The 16800-nt window shown below is 36.2% G+C and overlaps 1 protein-coding gene across 1 annotated transcript in view; it reads right to left on the bottom strand.

Annotated features, from left to right (window-relative positions):
* Window positions 1-7401: 7401 nt before the first annotated feature.
* Window positions 7402-16800, bottom strand: part of LOC140163844 (uncharacterized) — an 84119-nt gene continuing 74720 nt past the window's right edge. The window contains exons 22-28 of the mRNA XM_072187158.1: window positions 14851-15047; window positions 14091-14338; window positions 13595-13665; window positions 13101-13262; window positions 10676-10837; window positions 9622-9758; window positions 7402-7901 (exon numbers count right to left, since the gene is read on the bottom strand). Of these exons, the coding sequence (XP_072043259.1) occupies window positions 7868-7901; window positions 9622-9758; window positions 10676-10837; window positions 13101-13262; window positions 13595-13665; window positions 14091-14338; window positions 14851-15047 (1011 nt within the window). The 3' untranslated portion in view covers window positions 7402-7867. The remainder of the gene's footprint in view (window positions 7902-9621; window positions 9759-10675; window positions 10838-13100; window positions 13263-13594; window positions 13666-14090; window positions 14339-14850; window positions 15048-16800) is intronic.

Raw genomic sequence — 16800 nt, 5'->3', positions numbered from 1 at the left:
AAAGAAAACTCACTATCTTAGCCATTTAACTGTGGTGTTCTATGGGGATTTAAAGTCATAATGTATATGACCTTAATTAAAACTTGCTCCATTGTCCTAAAAACACCATGAATTTGGTGTATAAATGTATAAGACAATTTTTCGTCAGTGAAACTGACACACTTGTTAAAAAGTTTTCCAAAATAGAAAATTACCCCTGGCACTGGGCAATGTGTTATACCCCTTCAAAGGAAATAAAATCACAAATGAAAGGGTACAACAAAATTAAATATACCCTGATGTATTGGGCTTTATTTCCAGTTGAATCCATATGCCTCCTATGGAAGACAATGATCTAAATCTCCCACACAAGGGGTGTAGATTTCAAATGGAATCACACATTTGGTAACCCCATTTGAAATTCACACTCAGTATGTGGAAGATTCGGGTCCTGTCTTCCATAAGGAGTTTCATACGGATTTCAACTGGGATAGCCCCATTATATGCGAGGTTGAAGCCAAATGTCTATCAGGACTAATTTGACTACACAATAAGTAAGCACTCACAAATTTTAACATAATAAGAAATTGACAAATTCCTTTAATAGTATTATTTCAAAATATTACATTAATAACAATATAATATGAACTAAGGCACCAATACGCTGTAGAAGTGACATAATTAATCGGATTAACTACCATAGCAATAGATGAATACAATTTTGAATATATCGCCCTGCACAACATTCACGCGGTACCTGTGCAATCTGCTTGTAGTGCAGGGTGATCTACTCGAAAATTGTATTCATCTATTGCTATGGTAGTTATCCGATTATTACGTCACTTCTACGACGAATACTGCATGTGTTACCATTACAAATCCAGAGTCGCATTACTTAAGGGAAGGGGTATGAACGTTTGGACAGTATTTATTTTGGGACATGAGAGCACATCAGACATATCGAATTGCATTCTGAATACGAAGAATGTCCTATCAAATAATTTTGATTTTTTTAAATTCGCAATTTAATACACATTTTATGGCAAATCATTAAAATTGATATTTTTGATATTTAACAGTACTCGAAGTAAACTTTATAAATCTCACGATTTATACCTAAAGTGTATGTAGGTGGGATGAAAAGCCGACGATCAATTGAAAATTTTGACCTTTCGTATTAAAGATATGGATTTTTTTCCTAAAACACCAAAAAAAAATTAGGTCTTTTGGGAAAAAATCCATATCTTCAATATGAAAGGTCAAAATTTCAATTGACCGTCGGCTTTTCCTCCCTGCTACATACACTTTAAGAATATATCATTAGATTTATATAATTTACTTCGAGGACTGTTATATGTCAAAAATTTGAAAAATATCAAATTTTTATAATTTGTCATAAAATTTGTATTATATTGTGATTTTCAAAAATGAAAATTATTTGATATCAGAAAGACATGCTTCAGTATTCAGAATGCGATTCGATAGGTCTGCGATGCTCTCAAGTCCCACAAAAATACTGTCAAAACGCTCATTCTAGATCCCTTAAGGCCAGTTTCACACTTGATCCAAGTGCTTCCTAAAGCCTAATGATCAGCTTCTTCCACTTGACAAATTTGCTATCAGCAACTGGAAGATAGGAGTCCCATTCTACCAATAGACGCTGCAAGATCGAGCCACAAACTCTCAAGTATCTGATAAAGCTATACATAGAAATACACATTACATGTATATATCATTTGCTATTAAGCACACATAATATGCACCTTATTCTAGAATTATTCACTCACATGGGACCAGTATGAATAAAGATGCAAGGTACATTAAAGAATACATATTCAATACACTGATGATTGATTCAATTTTTGTGGATATAGGAATACATTGATCTGTGTTGATGAGAAAGCATGTTATTACAGGCCATTGGTGACAATTTCAAAATAAAGGCAAATTATTTATTATCACTTCTGTAATTACTAGATTCAAGGCTTTTTATATCATTCTGTTCTGCATAGCTTTCCTGAAATTCAATATAAAATCTATCCTATCTTACTACTTACAAGATATACGAGGGGGTATCCACAAGTTTTTGACATCACCTAGAAGGGAAGGAGCTATATCGATGAAATTTTGTCAGTGTAATCACTGGTCCTTATGTACATTATGGTCCAAAAATGGTCTCATAAGATGCGTTTACTTTTTTACAGGTGCCGCTAGATGGGCAGTAGGCGCATAACCTGTAAAATGGTGAAAATTGACGCACGCAGCATGATTTAAGTTCCTGCATTTGAAGGGTTAGGCCTACAATGCTCAGAAAATCTATAATGAAATGAAAGCTATCTACGGTGATGATTGCCCATCATATGGCACTGTTGCTTTTTGAAAAAGGAATTTCCAAACTGGCCACATGTCCCTCACAGATGAGCCAAGAAGTGGACGTTCATCACTTTCGGATGATGCGGCATCAGTGTAGAAACTCAAAAAAGTGGAGGATCTTATCATGAAAAGGTTATGCGCCTACTGCCCATCTAGCGCCACCTGTAAAAAAAGTGAACATACTTATGAGACCATTTTTGGACCATAATGTACATAAGGACCAGTACTTACACTGACAAAATTTCATTGATATAGCTCCTTCCCTTCTGGGTGATGTCAAAAACTTTTGGATACCCCCTCGTATATTCAAGTGTATTGAAAAATTTGCTAATATATTATGCAAGCTTCTCACAAGCATTTTCACTGACTTTTGCATAATTTAACCCCATGGGCAATACTGACTTCTTTAACAATATCACTGATTGGTTAACTACATTATACAATCATCTGATTAACCAATCAAAATAGAGCTTTGTTTATCTCTTTTAAGCTTAATCCCCTTCAGCCATTCTTACCATCTCTCTGATTGGCTCAATATATGAATGATATTGATAAAGGCCTCCTTGTAACCAATAAAAAACGTTCTTAGATGCTAGTTTAGGCAGTACATCCCATGGGGTTAGCTTGTTACACTCTCTACCAGATAATTTCGGCACTTTGCAATGCATATGATCTTAGGTACTACGTGGTTTGGTTAGCTAATGAGGTGTCAATGTTTCAAGGGTGGACTGTGGGCCTGGGGCCCTTCTTCCTAAAAAAGGGAACATTTCTGACACCTTTTTAGGTAATTTTGACAACATTTTTCACAATTTCTACTCTTGAGGCAGCTTTTAGTTTCCCCCACTCCCAGTATGGCCAATTGGTGTGGCATTTGCCATCGCCTGCTGGACCCTCTCAAAAACCTGGATCCATCCTTGCAATGTTTCATAGATTTTCATGGCCTGATTGACTACCATGTTTGTGCACACTGTAAGTGGCAAAAAGTGTCAAACTTCTCTGGTAACTGGTGTAAAGCCAACAATGTGCAAGACAAACGACAACCACAAATAAAACAAACTTGTTTGTCATTAATTAGACTTATAATATACTATAAAGAATAGAGAAGTATTACAAGACATCCTTTGTACAAGTAATTGAGTTGTATTGAATTGGCATATTTGAGATTCTTTCAACATGCTGTGCTCCTGAAGCACACTTACTATACTAATCCCATAGGCTTTGACATATGATGTCACTGTCTTTTATTTCAAATGATCTTTACCTTTGGAACTCTCTCATCTCTCAGAAAAATATAATAAATTATAGAAAAGGTAAAATCCAATGCGGGCCCGTACCCACAACCTACTGATTACAAGATCAAATCCTATTTCAGTATGCCATGCAGAAGGTTGTTCTTTTGTAACATTTAAAGGCACACGTACACATATTAATAAATAGTGCTGCTATGAGGTGCAGACACATATGATCTAGGTGCACAGCACATGTTGAAGGAATCTCAAATAATTTAATTTTGCAGGCACATTATTTTGAATAATCACACAGCTGTTCAAATCACAAGTATTTGCAGTGTAATTTCAACATTTGTTTGACATTTCAATAATATATACCCAATGTCTAGTGGTAAGCAACAGTACTAGATCAGTGTATACAATATTGAGCTAGTAATAGAGGCCGTCAGCCTTTTCCGTGGGATCCGCCATCTTGTGGGTACTGCCGTTCTGCAGGTCATGTGTTATACATTACGCCCCCGATAACGCGGAAGTTGCAGCGTGTGACGCACCTTTTCAGTCAAGCGTCAACGAGGTGATCTTAGCAACAAGTCACTCCGTACCCACAAGATGGCGGCATTGACGTCACAATGACTACCTCTATTGGTGCAGCAGGGCTGATCATTTTTATAAAAATATTTTAAAGCAATATTATAAGACTTGTGACAAATCTTTTTTCACAATATAATAAAATAATATTAGTTTTCCACTCTTAGATATGCACCACAGAGCTAAAAAAAGAAAGTATAGACACTTTTTTCAAAAATCCTGTTATAGTGCATCACTTATTTCAATACTATTAATTTCCAACACCATCAAAAAACGCTATGTATAATAATACTTTGGGGCAATTACAATACACATAGGTAAAATGTTACAAATTGGAGTTCTACAAAATTGCATAAATTAATGGTACCATACAAACCATTAGTGATACCAAATTTCCAAGGATTTATTTTGTAAGGTGGTCAAGTTACACTACCAGATTCCTATTGGGGCCACCTACAAAGGTACACTGTTGCCAAGGTACTTGGCTAGTACTGTGCAGTACCAGGGGAGTACCAGTGTAGTACCAGTGCAGTACCACATCTGAGGGTGGGTCCTGTGCAGTAGCATCATTGGTACTGTGTAGGTACTCTATGTGTACCAGCCCTGTACCTGGGCAACAGTGTACCTGTGCATGCATCCCCAACAGGAATCTGGTAGTGAATATAACAAATTTCAAAGTTGCATCATAATATAAAAAAAAGTTCACATAAACTATGAAGAAAATTTCATATATATTATTATCATTTAGCATATGAATTTCATAAAATTGTCATACATAATTGGAAGTGCATCAGACATCTATTTGGTCTAATATTCGGAATGACAAGTCAATGTTTACTGTATAATACAATACACAAATCATAATTTATAAATTATATAATCAGTCTCGTCTCAAGTTGAGAGTAACGCCATGTTGGATTGAGCAGAGGCAGAATAAAATGAGTGCATTATGTGGTTGCGTCGCCAGCGTACGGACAAATCGCCCTTCTACGTGTGTGTATATGCCCCGTGGGATTAGGTTAGCATGCATGATTTGAATCAGCCACTGTGAAATCCAACATGGCATTACTCTCAACTTGAGACAAGACAGACTATAGTATCAAAGAGCCTACACCTAAAGAGTACCAACTCAATTGCCGTGTGTAACACCATGGTAAATCCACGATCTTGGTTTGTTGCACATGGAAGACAAATAGTGTACCTACTCTGAACAAATTCATCAGGATCGTTCATAAATCACTGGTTAGCAAATGTTCTCAGTACAGATCCAAATAAGTAAAATTAGGTACTCACTAGAAATATTTCGATTCCTGTCAGGAATCTTGTTCACTCTGGTTTGGTGAGTGGTGGTGTTTCTAGTTGTTATCGGCAATCTTTGTGACTGATCTTGATGACGTCACATGGGTTGCTTGCCGATTGATGATCATCAATCGGCAAGCAACCCATGTCCAAGATGACCATCGTCCAAGATGGTCGAAACTGTCAGGTCAGTAAAACAAATTGGTTTTGTCAAGATGAAACATTGTATTTGAGTTTCTACAAACCTAATGAACCTCTTCAAGAATCACATATATCAATTTTTTTAAATCCTGACATTGACGGTCCTGAAACACAAACATGGCTGAGCCAGTTGAGCTGAGCTGAATATACATCATTATACTGAGCCAGTACTCTTTTGTTTTGTCTCTTTTAATTCCAGTAGACTGCAGAGATGCAATAACAGTTTTATCCCATCTTTAGAGGTAATAGTATGATAGTCGATGTAAATAACAAATAAAAAAATGAGTGTGCATATCAATACATGGAAGTGCTTGCATTATGCTTACTTGTCATGGAGTTTTGGAAGATCACTATAGTGACACTATGTAAATAATACTTCGGGGCAATTACAATACACAGAGGTAATATGCTACTTATAGACCACTTGACATCATTGTTTATCAACAAAGGCGAGGGACTGGTCTATCGATATACTTGAACGAACCGCTACACTGTTCAATGGCTTTCTTGTACTACATGAAATGTGGTGGGCGATTTAAAATGCATGTGTCCTGAGCAAACTACGATGCGTACGCACACTGCAGGGCTAAGAACAATGGAAATTGCCATAATTACATGACGCATACTGCCGGGCAGTGACGTCACATGTTAAGTGGTCTATACTTATTTAAGATCACTATATTATAGTTCTAAACAGGAATTTCTTTGTGCTTTTTAGCCAATGTTCAATTCTTTAAAAAATAAAAAAGGTTTTGCTTGGTCTTGAAATGTCTATATTTATGTTTTTTACACATTGGTCCATGTAACTATAAATTTCAGGTCTACATTCATATCGTTCTGAATTCGGCAGAGTGACGAATCGAGAATTTTGAGCAAATTGAGTTTTTGAATGCTTATGATTATGTTTCAGGTTATCTTTTATTTCCACCAAAAATTAATGGTAAATCTTACTCACCAACGTAGTTATTGAAATTTTGATTTGGACGAATCGCGCCTAAGTGCGATAAATGAATTCGGCAGAGAGACGAATCGTATACTAAGCTGTACAAATCATGTTGATCTATAGTATTCTATAGCGGGAAACCCCGAATTTTCTATATTACATGTCCTATAGTAATATATTTGATACCAACGTATAGCTGTAGGTATCTTCTATCCATTGATACCAAAATAAGTACAAACATTCCCCACATGATATTGCTGTGGTTTAATAATGTGAGTCTTGGCATACGTGAAATTGGAAAATCCCGGAAAATCATACGCAAAATATAGCCCAATATTGTTATTTTTGCTTTACAATCCTCGAGTTTTTGCTAAATATTACAGGGATGACTATTTATAACTTATATAGCAAGTTAAGTCTACATAGCCTTAGGACAGCCAGTAATTTTTACACAAAAGCCCCATATCAAGAATGCGTGCTATGGTTTACACGTAGTTGAATGCGTATTCGACCTCTCTCTGCGCAGTGGTAGAGACATTTTGGATACAGCATAAAGCCGAATAGCTGTTAAAACGCGCTTTTAAGGGATATATCGATTATTTCAGAACATGCGAGTATTGCCAATAATTCATGTACATTCACTTCTATAATATACATTTCAAATGAGTGCTCACGAATGTTCTAAATTTTCAGAAGGACTAATGGAATAGTACCAAGATTTTCAAACGCCGTTTGCTCAGAACAGCAATTTTGCGTATTCGGCACTCTGCCGTATTCATAACGATATGGTCGAGGTTGGCAGTGTAACATCATGTTCGGCCATCATGTGGCTAAATCAATACCTGGGAATCAATATAATTACCTTCAAGTATAAAGAAAACCATGTGATAATCTTGAAGATTACACAGATTCGCACCAATGACAATAATGGGACCGCATCGATTTACCCACAAGATGACGAAAGGCTGATGACCTCTGTTGAAGTGCTTAACAAATAACAACAACTGAAATTCTTTCAGCAGTAGATAAAATACACAAGTATTTTGTAATAGTTTTTTAAAAAAAACCCAATTACTATAGTATTCAACAGGGTCCATCAGCGATGTCTGACTACTCTTCTTGATTATCACGTAAAACGAACAAGGTTTTGAACTCATTTTGCCTATGCAGTGCTGGTAGGTGAGTGTTGTGTTGGATTGTAATTCAACTTAATAGTCAGCAGAAGCAGCAAATTCTTCATCATCAGCAGCAGATATCAGCAGAATTCCTCTCCATTATCTGATAATTCACTGTAATATAGATAAACACAGAAAATGTAATAATTTTCAACAAACATGTTAAATAATAATTTTATTTCTCGTAGCTCCCCTGGCTCTCTAATGAAGTCCGTAACAACATGTTATGTTCCCTTTCAGAGCGATTCAACAACCCCACGTTTGTCTCTTGTTTTGATCCAATTTCTAAAAATTTTGATCAGGCTAATGTAAGTTTAGTTTCATCATTTCAATTTTATTCATAATACACATAAAAACAGATATATTGAAAAGAATACATTTAAGGCCAGACAGGAGGGTTGAGAAGGTACATGACCAGGCTCAAACATCCATGAGGCATATTAAACAACAGGACAATACAACATATAAATGCAGTTTATAAAGGAATACAACAATAATATTATATTATAAATTAGAAATAATATTGCATAAAAAAGTTGACAGGGACCCGCCCCGAAACAATTGCACAAAACGATAAATACTATCTAGAATAAAGTAAAGTTGGAAGGCACCCATGGTAAGACAACAGTTATAACTTCTTTTATTTCTATTTTCAAACAACTGTTAGCAATTCAAATTGACCTAAAGCTACAACAATGTTTACAAAGCAACTAAATCATGCTGTATATCAACTTCCTGTAACTTACAGCACAAATGGTAGTTTCATTGTAAGCACAATGATTCAGATTCAATGACCTATGCGGTCTTTATTGACAATTACCAAACAACTAGGTATAGTCAGAAAACAAATACAAAGAACAGTATGAAAACAAGAAACACTTCTACATGTATAAACATTAACATGAACGAACAGTAAAAAGCTGCATTAATATAAGCACACACAATTTGTAAAATATCATTATCTTTAGCACCCATAATAGCAATAAAAATATCATAGTTATTTAAGTTTGTGGTATTCAAAATAGACTTAATATCAGACAGAAAAACCTGTCTTAGAGTATCATAAGCTTACATTTCATAATAAAATGATATTCATCCTCGGGTTCATCAAGATCACATTTAGTACAAATCCTATTTTCAGGTAGAATACGAGGTGTAGAATGGCGAATTCGCTTCAATCATAAGATTGTGGGCACTTATCTGAAGTTTACAGAAGTTAGATATTTTACTACGACTGAGTAAGTGAACATAGTTTTCACATTCAAAGGATGTTTTAAATAAACAATAGGTTCTTAACTTTAATTGAACATTGGTTACACATGAATTCCAATCGTTATTGTAAGCAGAATGCATACATGAACTAGCCTCTGTAATAATAGAAACCATGTCTTATTCCCAGGGGCGTCGCTAGACCAATATGATTTGGGGGGTGTACAGTATGGTTTGCCGACAGAAATTTCTTGTAATTTGTTGACCCAATATTTTTTTTAGCCAGGACGGCGTTCAGAAATCTAAAAAGTGGGGGTAGGAGTCAAAAAAAAATTTTCAAAAGATTTTTTGTAACTAGTAACTACTATACCATTCACAGAATGTCTATTACGTTACAACAACACAATTTCATAACACATTAATCTTTTATATGGCTCTCACAATTTGCCGACAATCACACATACCTTTGACTACATTTGCCAACAGTCACATGGTTTTGCCGACAGCAGTCAAATTTTGCCGACAAAATTGTGTATTGGGGGGTGTCACACCCCCCCATACCCCCCTCTAGCGACGGCCCTGCTTATTCCCTACTTTGTGTTGTACAGTGTTGCACCATATTTACCTGATTTCACATTCACTTTCTAGTTGATTGAGCAGCTCAGGGGCTTTCTCCAGCATGAGTGTATAGAGTTGATCAAGGTAATTCTTCTGTCTTCCAGCCTCCTCTACTTCCTCTCGTAATACTTCTAATATTTCAGACTGTTAAAATACAAATAATACCACAAATTAATTGATACTGGAATCCTACATAACAGAATTTACAAATTTCATTAAGCGTTGTATTATATTAAGACAGCATTACTGGCTATCCCGAACCAAAAAATATCAACAAGGTGTACCGATTGACTGGTAAGATGTGACCAGTAAATCTGAGTAACAGTTGAAAGACTCTTTATAATTTAAACCTCTTTGCCTCTTTATAGACAAATCCCAGCCACCAGCCGACTGAAATCCAAAAAGAGTTTGCTCAGCAGTGATCTTCCACTTGAGGTCACTAAAGAAGTAGCAAGACTCTACAGTTTGTCCACTCTAAAGTACAAAGTGACAACGCGCATGTACACAGCGCGTTAACAATGTGTAGTGCTGCATCTCTGCTGCAGGTATGCGTGCCTTCAAAGTCGGCACAGTGTGTGCGTCCGCGTCAGTACTTTGTACTTCAGGGTAGACTGACTGTAGAGAAAAGGCTAGACACCATCCAACAAGTACCCAATTTGGTAATTCCACCACTACCAACAGGTGCCTAAGGAACCATGGCAGAGCAGGATATGCCTCAACTGCCTCCGCACTGATGTTGGTCACCCCAAGGCAGCTATATGAGTGATTTGGGTTTCTACACTACCAGTGAGTGTGGCACTGAGCCCTAAAAAAATGCAGAAATGCCCATTAGGCCTACTTAATAAGGTTTGCTCCACCAAGGACCTTGCGCAGAATACCAATGTAGCACAAAAATGTGTTGATCAGTACAGTAGACTAAATCTTGTGTCAGTGTTCCTGCTAATTAAAGGCCCTATGGACCAACATCTTTAGTAAATTGGTCCAGAGGAATTGGAGAGTTTCCCTCCAAATTAATTGTAACCTCTAAATAAGTTTTGGTAAAAAACACCTTGCATACACACCTTATTTGCTGATTTGAGAGACTCCCATAATGGCAAGTCATCTTCGTTTCCTATTATCATTGCACTTTGTTTAGGTTTAGAGTCGTTGTGATCTGTCGTAGTTTCTCGGGATCTTTCTAATGCAGCATCTCTTTCATGGATTACAGAGGCAAGCTTGGCATCCTGAAATTTAGAAGTGTTTTGGTGAATGTTGAGGAATTCGACAACTTGTTACAAAACATATTATAATAAGCTTAACATATAGGTGCCATTTCTGCAAGGCTCAGATTTTGAAGCAATTACTAAATATGAACTCTAAATAACAAATTTTAATTTATGCACAAGTACAGTGAATAAGCTAAATCACAAAATCAAACCAAATCAAACTTATGATTATTGGAACATGTAAGTCTTATGAGCATTACACCTCTTAATCACTCATATAGCGACATTTGGACAGCTCTGAATGCCATTACCACGAATGCCCATTTCAATAATTATTAAGTTGTGATTAACTTATGTTGTGGTACGTTTACTCTACTTAGAAATCAGAATACTGGGTGAGAAAATTGCATCTTCTTTTCTATCATCATTTCTATAGAATTCAGTAATAGATTGCAATTGAAGCAGCTTTATATGGCTGTCACTTCTTCCAGGAGACTTCATTGCACCCGAACTGAAACTTAACTTTTGCCAAATGTTTTGTGACTTAATGCATATTTCAATATCTTTCCCCCATTGTAAAACCATAACCATCCCCCATTCCCTGTGTATAAAAAGTCATTATTAAGTAAAATGCATAGTTTGTGCATCACATTGTAAGTTGTTGATTTCCTCTATTGGAAATATCTTCTATAGAAGGAGTATGAGTTTCAAATGGAATGAGCACACATTTAAAAACAGCTTCATTTGAATTTCATACACCCTTCGAGAAAGATTCAACCTGAATCTTCCACAGAGGGAGGGTGAGTTTCAAATGGAGCTGCCTAATGTATTCATTCCATTTGAAATTCACACTCCCCTGTGGAAGATATTTCCAAAATCTGCCACATGGGTAGTGTGGATTTGGATTTTAAATGGAATAGCCCATTGCATTCCTGGTGACCACTAACTATCAAAAGTTCTTACCTCAACATCTCCTCCGACCTTTGTGTTATTAGGAAGTTGGTTCACTAAAATAATGCAAATAGCAACTACTGCTTGTCTGAACATATATAAGATGTTTAAACAAAACCTGCCACCCCTGCTAACACCATGAACCCCTTTGGAAAATGAGATCACCTCCTTTTTTTCACCCAGGCTTCAGCCCTGGGTGATATTACATTCAGTTTAGACCTTGTCCTTTGAACCCAAATTGGCTACTTTGAAACGAAGTAGCCAAATGCATTAACTTCATCCCCATTAAAATTATTTTACAGGATAATGCAGAGTATCTAATGGATCTGCAGGCTACTAAAAAACTAACCTCACTCCCCATGACAAAATTCATAAAACTATATTCAGTAGAGCTTGACTTTACCCAGGGAATGGGTGGAATATTAACCTCATTCAAGTCCCCGTGACAATTATTCCTACAGCTGTTCTGTAGCCTATATGAAGTTATTTTTTGACATATAGGGATGATGTTGCAATATGAAAGTTGACCGGTGAATGGCCATGGCCACTAATTCATGAACTTGGCTAGCTGGCTGGCTGGTCTGAGGTCACACTTCTTAAACATCTATGATTTGAATTGCATTGTTGTTCTTATCACAGACTGAATTAGAAGGAACCATTAGAAGGAACCTACTCCTGCTCCCATCATGCAAGTTATTCCACTTAGACTGTTTGATATAGGCTTACTTTTATCAAAATAATTAAGTATTGAATTGATTAAGCATTTGCCAGTGAAACATTCTCACTCACAAAAATCACAGATACTCAACATGAGAATCTGTGCAATGTTTGACAGAGAAGGTCACTATAAATCTGGCCGTCACAAGTTCATAATTAGTTTTGATTGATCTTCATGTACCAAATCATTTACTTTAAATTGATATCCTAGCTGTGACCTCTGAGCCAAATGTTCTATAGCATAGTAACACCACATGCATTCATATATATACATTTATATACAAACATATTGGCATAATGGGGACTGATGCTCTCTGACTGCAGTCAGAGGGCAACATGTAGTACCAGTATGGCTAGTAGCCGTACAGGTAGTTCATTATACTTAGGCCTATTCAGCAATCCATAGCTCAGTTGTGGAGTACTAGTTCTTTGGTTGAATCACCACCTTCTTGACTGATCAGAAGACCTGTGTTTTATATAGGCTTACTGCATACACTGCCTACCTCTTTGCAGCTATGTGGAGCTAAGGTGGGGCAGTCCGGGGGGTTGTGCAGTCATGTGACCTCCGTACGGCCTGGGTATTCCCTTTTAAAGGGATTTTTATTCTATTTACCTTAGCTTCCATAGACTCCTGTAATCTAAATACAGTCTCTTTCAGGTCATCCACCTCTTCCTCAAGCCTTACTTTTTCCCTTTGTGTGTCTCTATCAAGGGAGTTGCGAGATGCTACAAGTTCTACTGCTAATTGCTCCGATCTATTTTGTGAAGATGCAAGCTATACAAGAAAAGTGCAGGAAAAGGAAAGCTTAAAGATTTATATCTATAAGTCTAATGACAGATGATTAAATTTATTGTATCGTTTGTAATAATTAATCATCAAATCAAGATCCCAAATCATCAAATCAAGATCCCACTGCCATATTTATACACTCATGTTATAAAATTCCAGCTATAATTAAAGACAGAATTAAAAAGACAAGTTTATGTCTGACGTTACTGTCAACAAACTCCCTACAACCCTCGATTGGTTAATAGCGCGTAAAAAAAGGTTGATTCATCTGGAGCCGACCGGAGAAGAAAATAATTTTAGCCTTTCATGCAACCTACCTCATTCTGAAGCTGCTGAATTGATGCCTTCATCTGTGTTGTTTCTATAACTTGGGTCTCTAGAGGGCAACCTAAATCATGAGAGAAAATTAACATAAAAACATTAGGATATCATCGTCCAAATCATACACACCCCACACACTGACAAATCCCCACTGCTACACAAGTGTGATCAAATTTAGTTTCTTCAAAAAATCATGATCGAAAATCTTTTACAACATTTCCCATTAATTGTGTAATTGAGTCAAATTGAAAATTTTTAGATTAAAAAAAATTGTACTTTTCTTGGGGGGGGGGTGAGTTACTTTGAATGTTAAAACATTTCTGTTGTTCCATCAAGGATATGCGAGTGAGAGAAAATACAATTACTTCATAATTACAAATGATTATTTGAACAGTTTTTGAATTACCATTGCACATCAAAGATGGCCGCTCATGTCATGACGGCCATGTTGGATGCGCAGGGAAGGGGATATTCCCACTTATGGGTTGTGACCAAGAAGTGTTAATAGTTCATACCTTCTGACTTCTTCTTTGAGATTTTTATTCTCTCTTCTCGAAGATTCCAGCTGCTGACTAACCAATGATAGCTGCTGTTTCATTTTGGCAAGATTGGCTGTATTGTCTTCTATGATTGGCTGATCTCTGAGGATTACTACTCGGGCCTTTGCACTTTTGTTGAGGTAACTGTTGACTTCTGCAATATCCGATTTACTCACATTTTCACCATTTACCTCAAATAATCTGAAAGCAGAAACACAAATTAGCAACAAATACCTGCTTGATTCTAATGTAGGTTAACTTCATAATATCCTCTGGCCCCTGTTTATCATGGGTACGGTTTGAGATACAGCTTCATACAGGGTTAGGGTTAAAGTTTAGCATTACGATTAGAGTTCAAACTTAACTTTAATTGTTTAGGCCTAAATACTTGATACGATAGGTAACACACCTTTTGCTATTATTTGAAAACTTGATCATGGGTATTCACATTTCTTGAAAATTGGTTTCTCCTCTTTTCCTGGGATACTAAAAAAAATGCACTAATAAAAAAATTGGGAATGTCCACAATTCTATGCCTGATTGTTAGCAACATCAGTGTGATGTGTATCAACATTGCGAAAGATATTGTCTTCTGCATCTTGTAAGTTCATGTTATGACATTTTTATCCAGCTTGATGGTCACACTTCTAACTTAATCTATGTAAATTTATAAAAACTGTAATAAGATATTATCATAAGCAAAAGTTACATACCTGTCTCCAACCTTGAGTGTTCCTTGTGACTGACATCGTTCAACAACTACACCTCTCTGGTCCTTGCTATCAGCAAGCTGTAAGCCTTGGCTTTCTTGAGCCAAGTCTATATTTAATGGCAAGATGACAGTGTTACATTGCATAGATGGTGGTGACAGGACAGGGTACAAAGGTCGGCAATATCGTCTGCTTTTTGCCTGAAATTGAAAGGAGTCATGAATTCTGTCAGATGCTATTAAAATGGAGAAATAATACCTTTTAATTTCTTTATAATCCAAAGATGTTAACCTAGGAGATTCCCGACTCCACCAACCATGATGGCATTTAGCTCATGTAGAGGAAAACAAGTGTCTTCCATTTTAAACAAATCACTAAACATGGGGGTAGATTGTTCCCAGAAATCCTTTAACATGGATCCATGTTTTGAAAAATCATCCAAAAAGTGCAAAAACAAGGTAAACATGGGTCCACGTTTCAGAAAAAAATCATGCTAAAAGAGCAATATTTTGCAGTTTTATAGTATAAGTGTCCGTCCATAATATCAAAACGATACACTTGTCGGCTGCTACATGCGTCTCATTTCACATAATAGCTAGAAATAAATACCAGACTCATCTCAAGTGTAGGTCATTTCAAATCATCCCCAAGTCAAATGGATATGGAATGTTCTCTGTATTCCTAAACCATGTGACTTGGGGATGATTTGAAACCACTTGAGATGAGTATGGTATTTATTTCTAACTATTATGCAAAAGAGACACATGTAGCACCTGACAAGTGCATCGCTTTGATATGGACAGACACATATATTACTAGTTGCCATAGAAATGAGGTACGGTTTTCAAGCTTGGATGGCCCACCTGTCATTTCAAGCTCGGACGGCACACTCATCAAACAATAATTAAAATAGCTAGTTTAAATGTGTGCATTTTATGTGTGTGCATATTGCAGTATACTGATTACGCCTTACATGTGTATAGCTTTATAATGATCAAGCTTTATGATGCACACTACACACTATTGTTCAATTACAGGTCTTTGCCAAAAAACTGCCAAAGGTCATTAATGTCCCCAAACCCCTAAATCATTCTAGGCTATCAATTGTTTTGAATTTCCTGGCTCAAAATACACATACGATTATTTACGCCTAACCTTAGACACCCAAGATTGCTTCTTGGATGTCCAAGATTAGTATCAATCTCTGAGTGAAATTTAGTTTATAAAAGATATGTTCAGTAGGTAACATGTGTGAAAAAAATCCTTTTCAAAGAATATGATGAAGTTGGCTTAAAAACAAATGTGTCAGAAATCTTAAAGGGAATGATGTATGAGCAACCAGCCTACATGGTAAAAGAATCTTGCAAGTGATTGATTAATATAACAGGTTGCACTTGGCATATAATTCACCACTGGAAAATTACCATGCAAATATAAGTGCAGCTTCCCAGCAAACACAAAAATGTTTTAAAAATGTTATAATAACATTTAAATGTTGTGTTGTTTAATGGTCATGAACAAAACACTACAATGTTATTGTAAAATAATTTGTGGCAAACATTTTTGCAAAATATTTTGTCAACACTGATTTAATATTATTTTGGAATGTTTCACAGCAAGTTTTTAAAATTGAATGTTATTAAAATATTTTATACCCTTTATGTGCTTGCCCTTTATATAACCCAACATTTAATGTTTTCTGTCAAATGTTTTGTGTTTGCTGGGTTTATGCATGCAGTGTGTTGTGTGATTAAATAAACAGAGATGCGACTCTGTAGCCTGAAACTGGTGGCAAAAACAGACTGAAACAGCCCATAAATATGGGTTTAAAAGGTCCCAAAATGGGCTGAAAATAAATGACAGCATGGAAATTTGGACTTTGAAAAAGTCTGAATTCAGGCAAAAACTCAAGAAGCAGCACCTTTGAAAGAAATCTGATGCATATCTCAAACA

This window comes from Amphiura filiformis, chromosome 11, assembly GCF_039555335.1.
Source record: "Amphiura filiformis chromosome 11, Afil_fr2py, whole genome shotgun sequence".
In the NCBI taxonomy this organism is placed as follows: domain Eukaryota; kingdom Metazoa; phylum Echinodermata; class Ophiuroidea; order Amphilepidida; family Amphiuridae; genus Amphiura; species Amphiura filiformis.
This window is presented reverse-complemented; position numbering and strand designations above follow the sequence as displayed.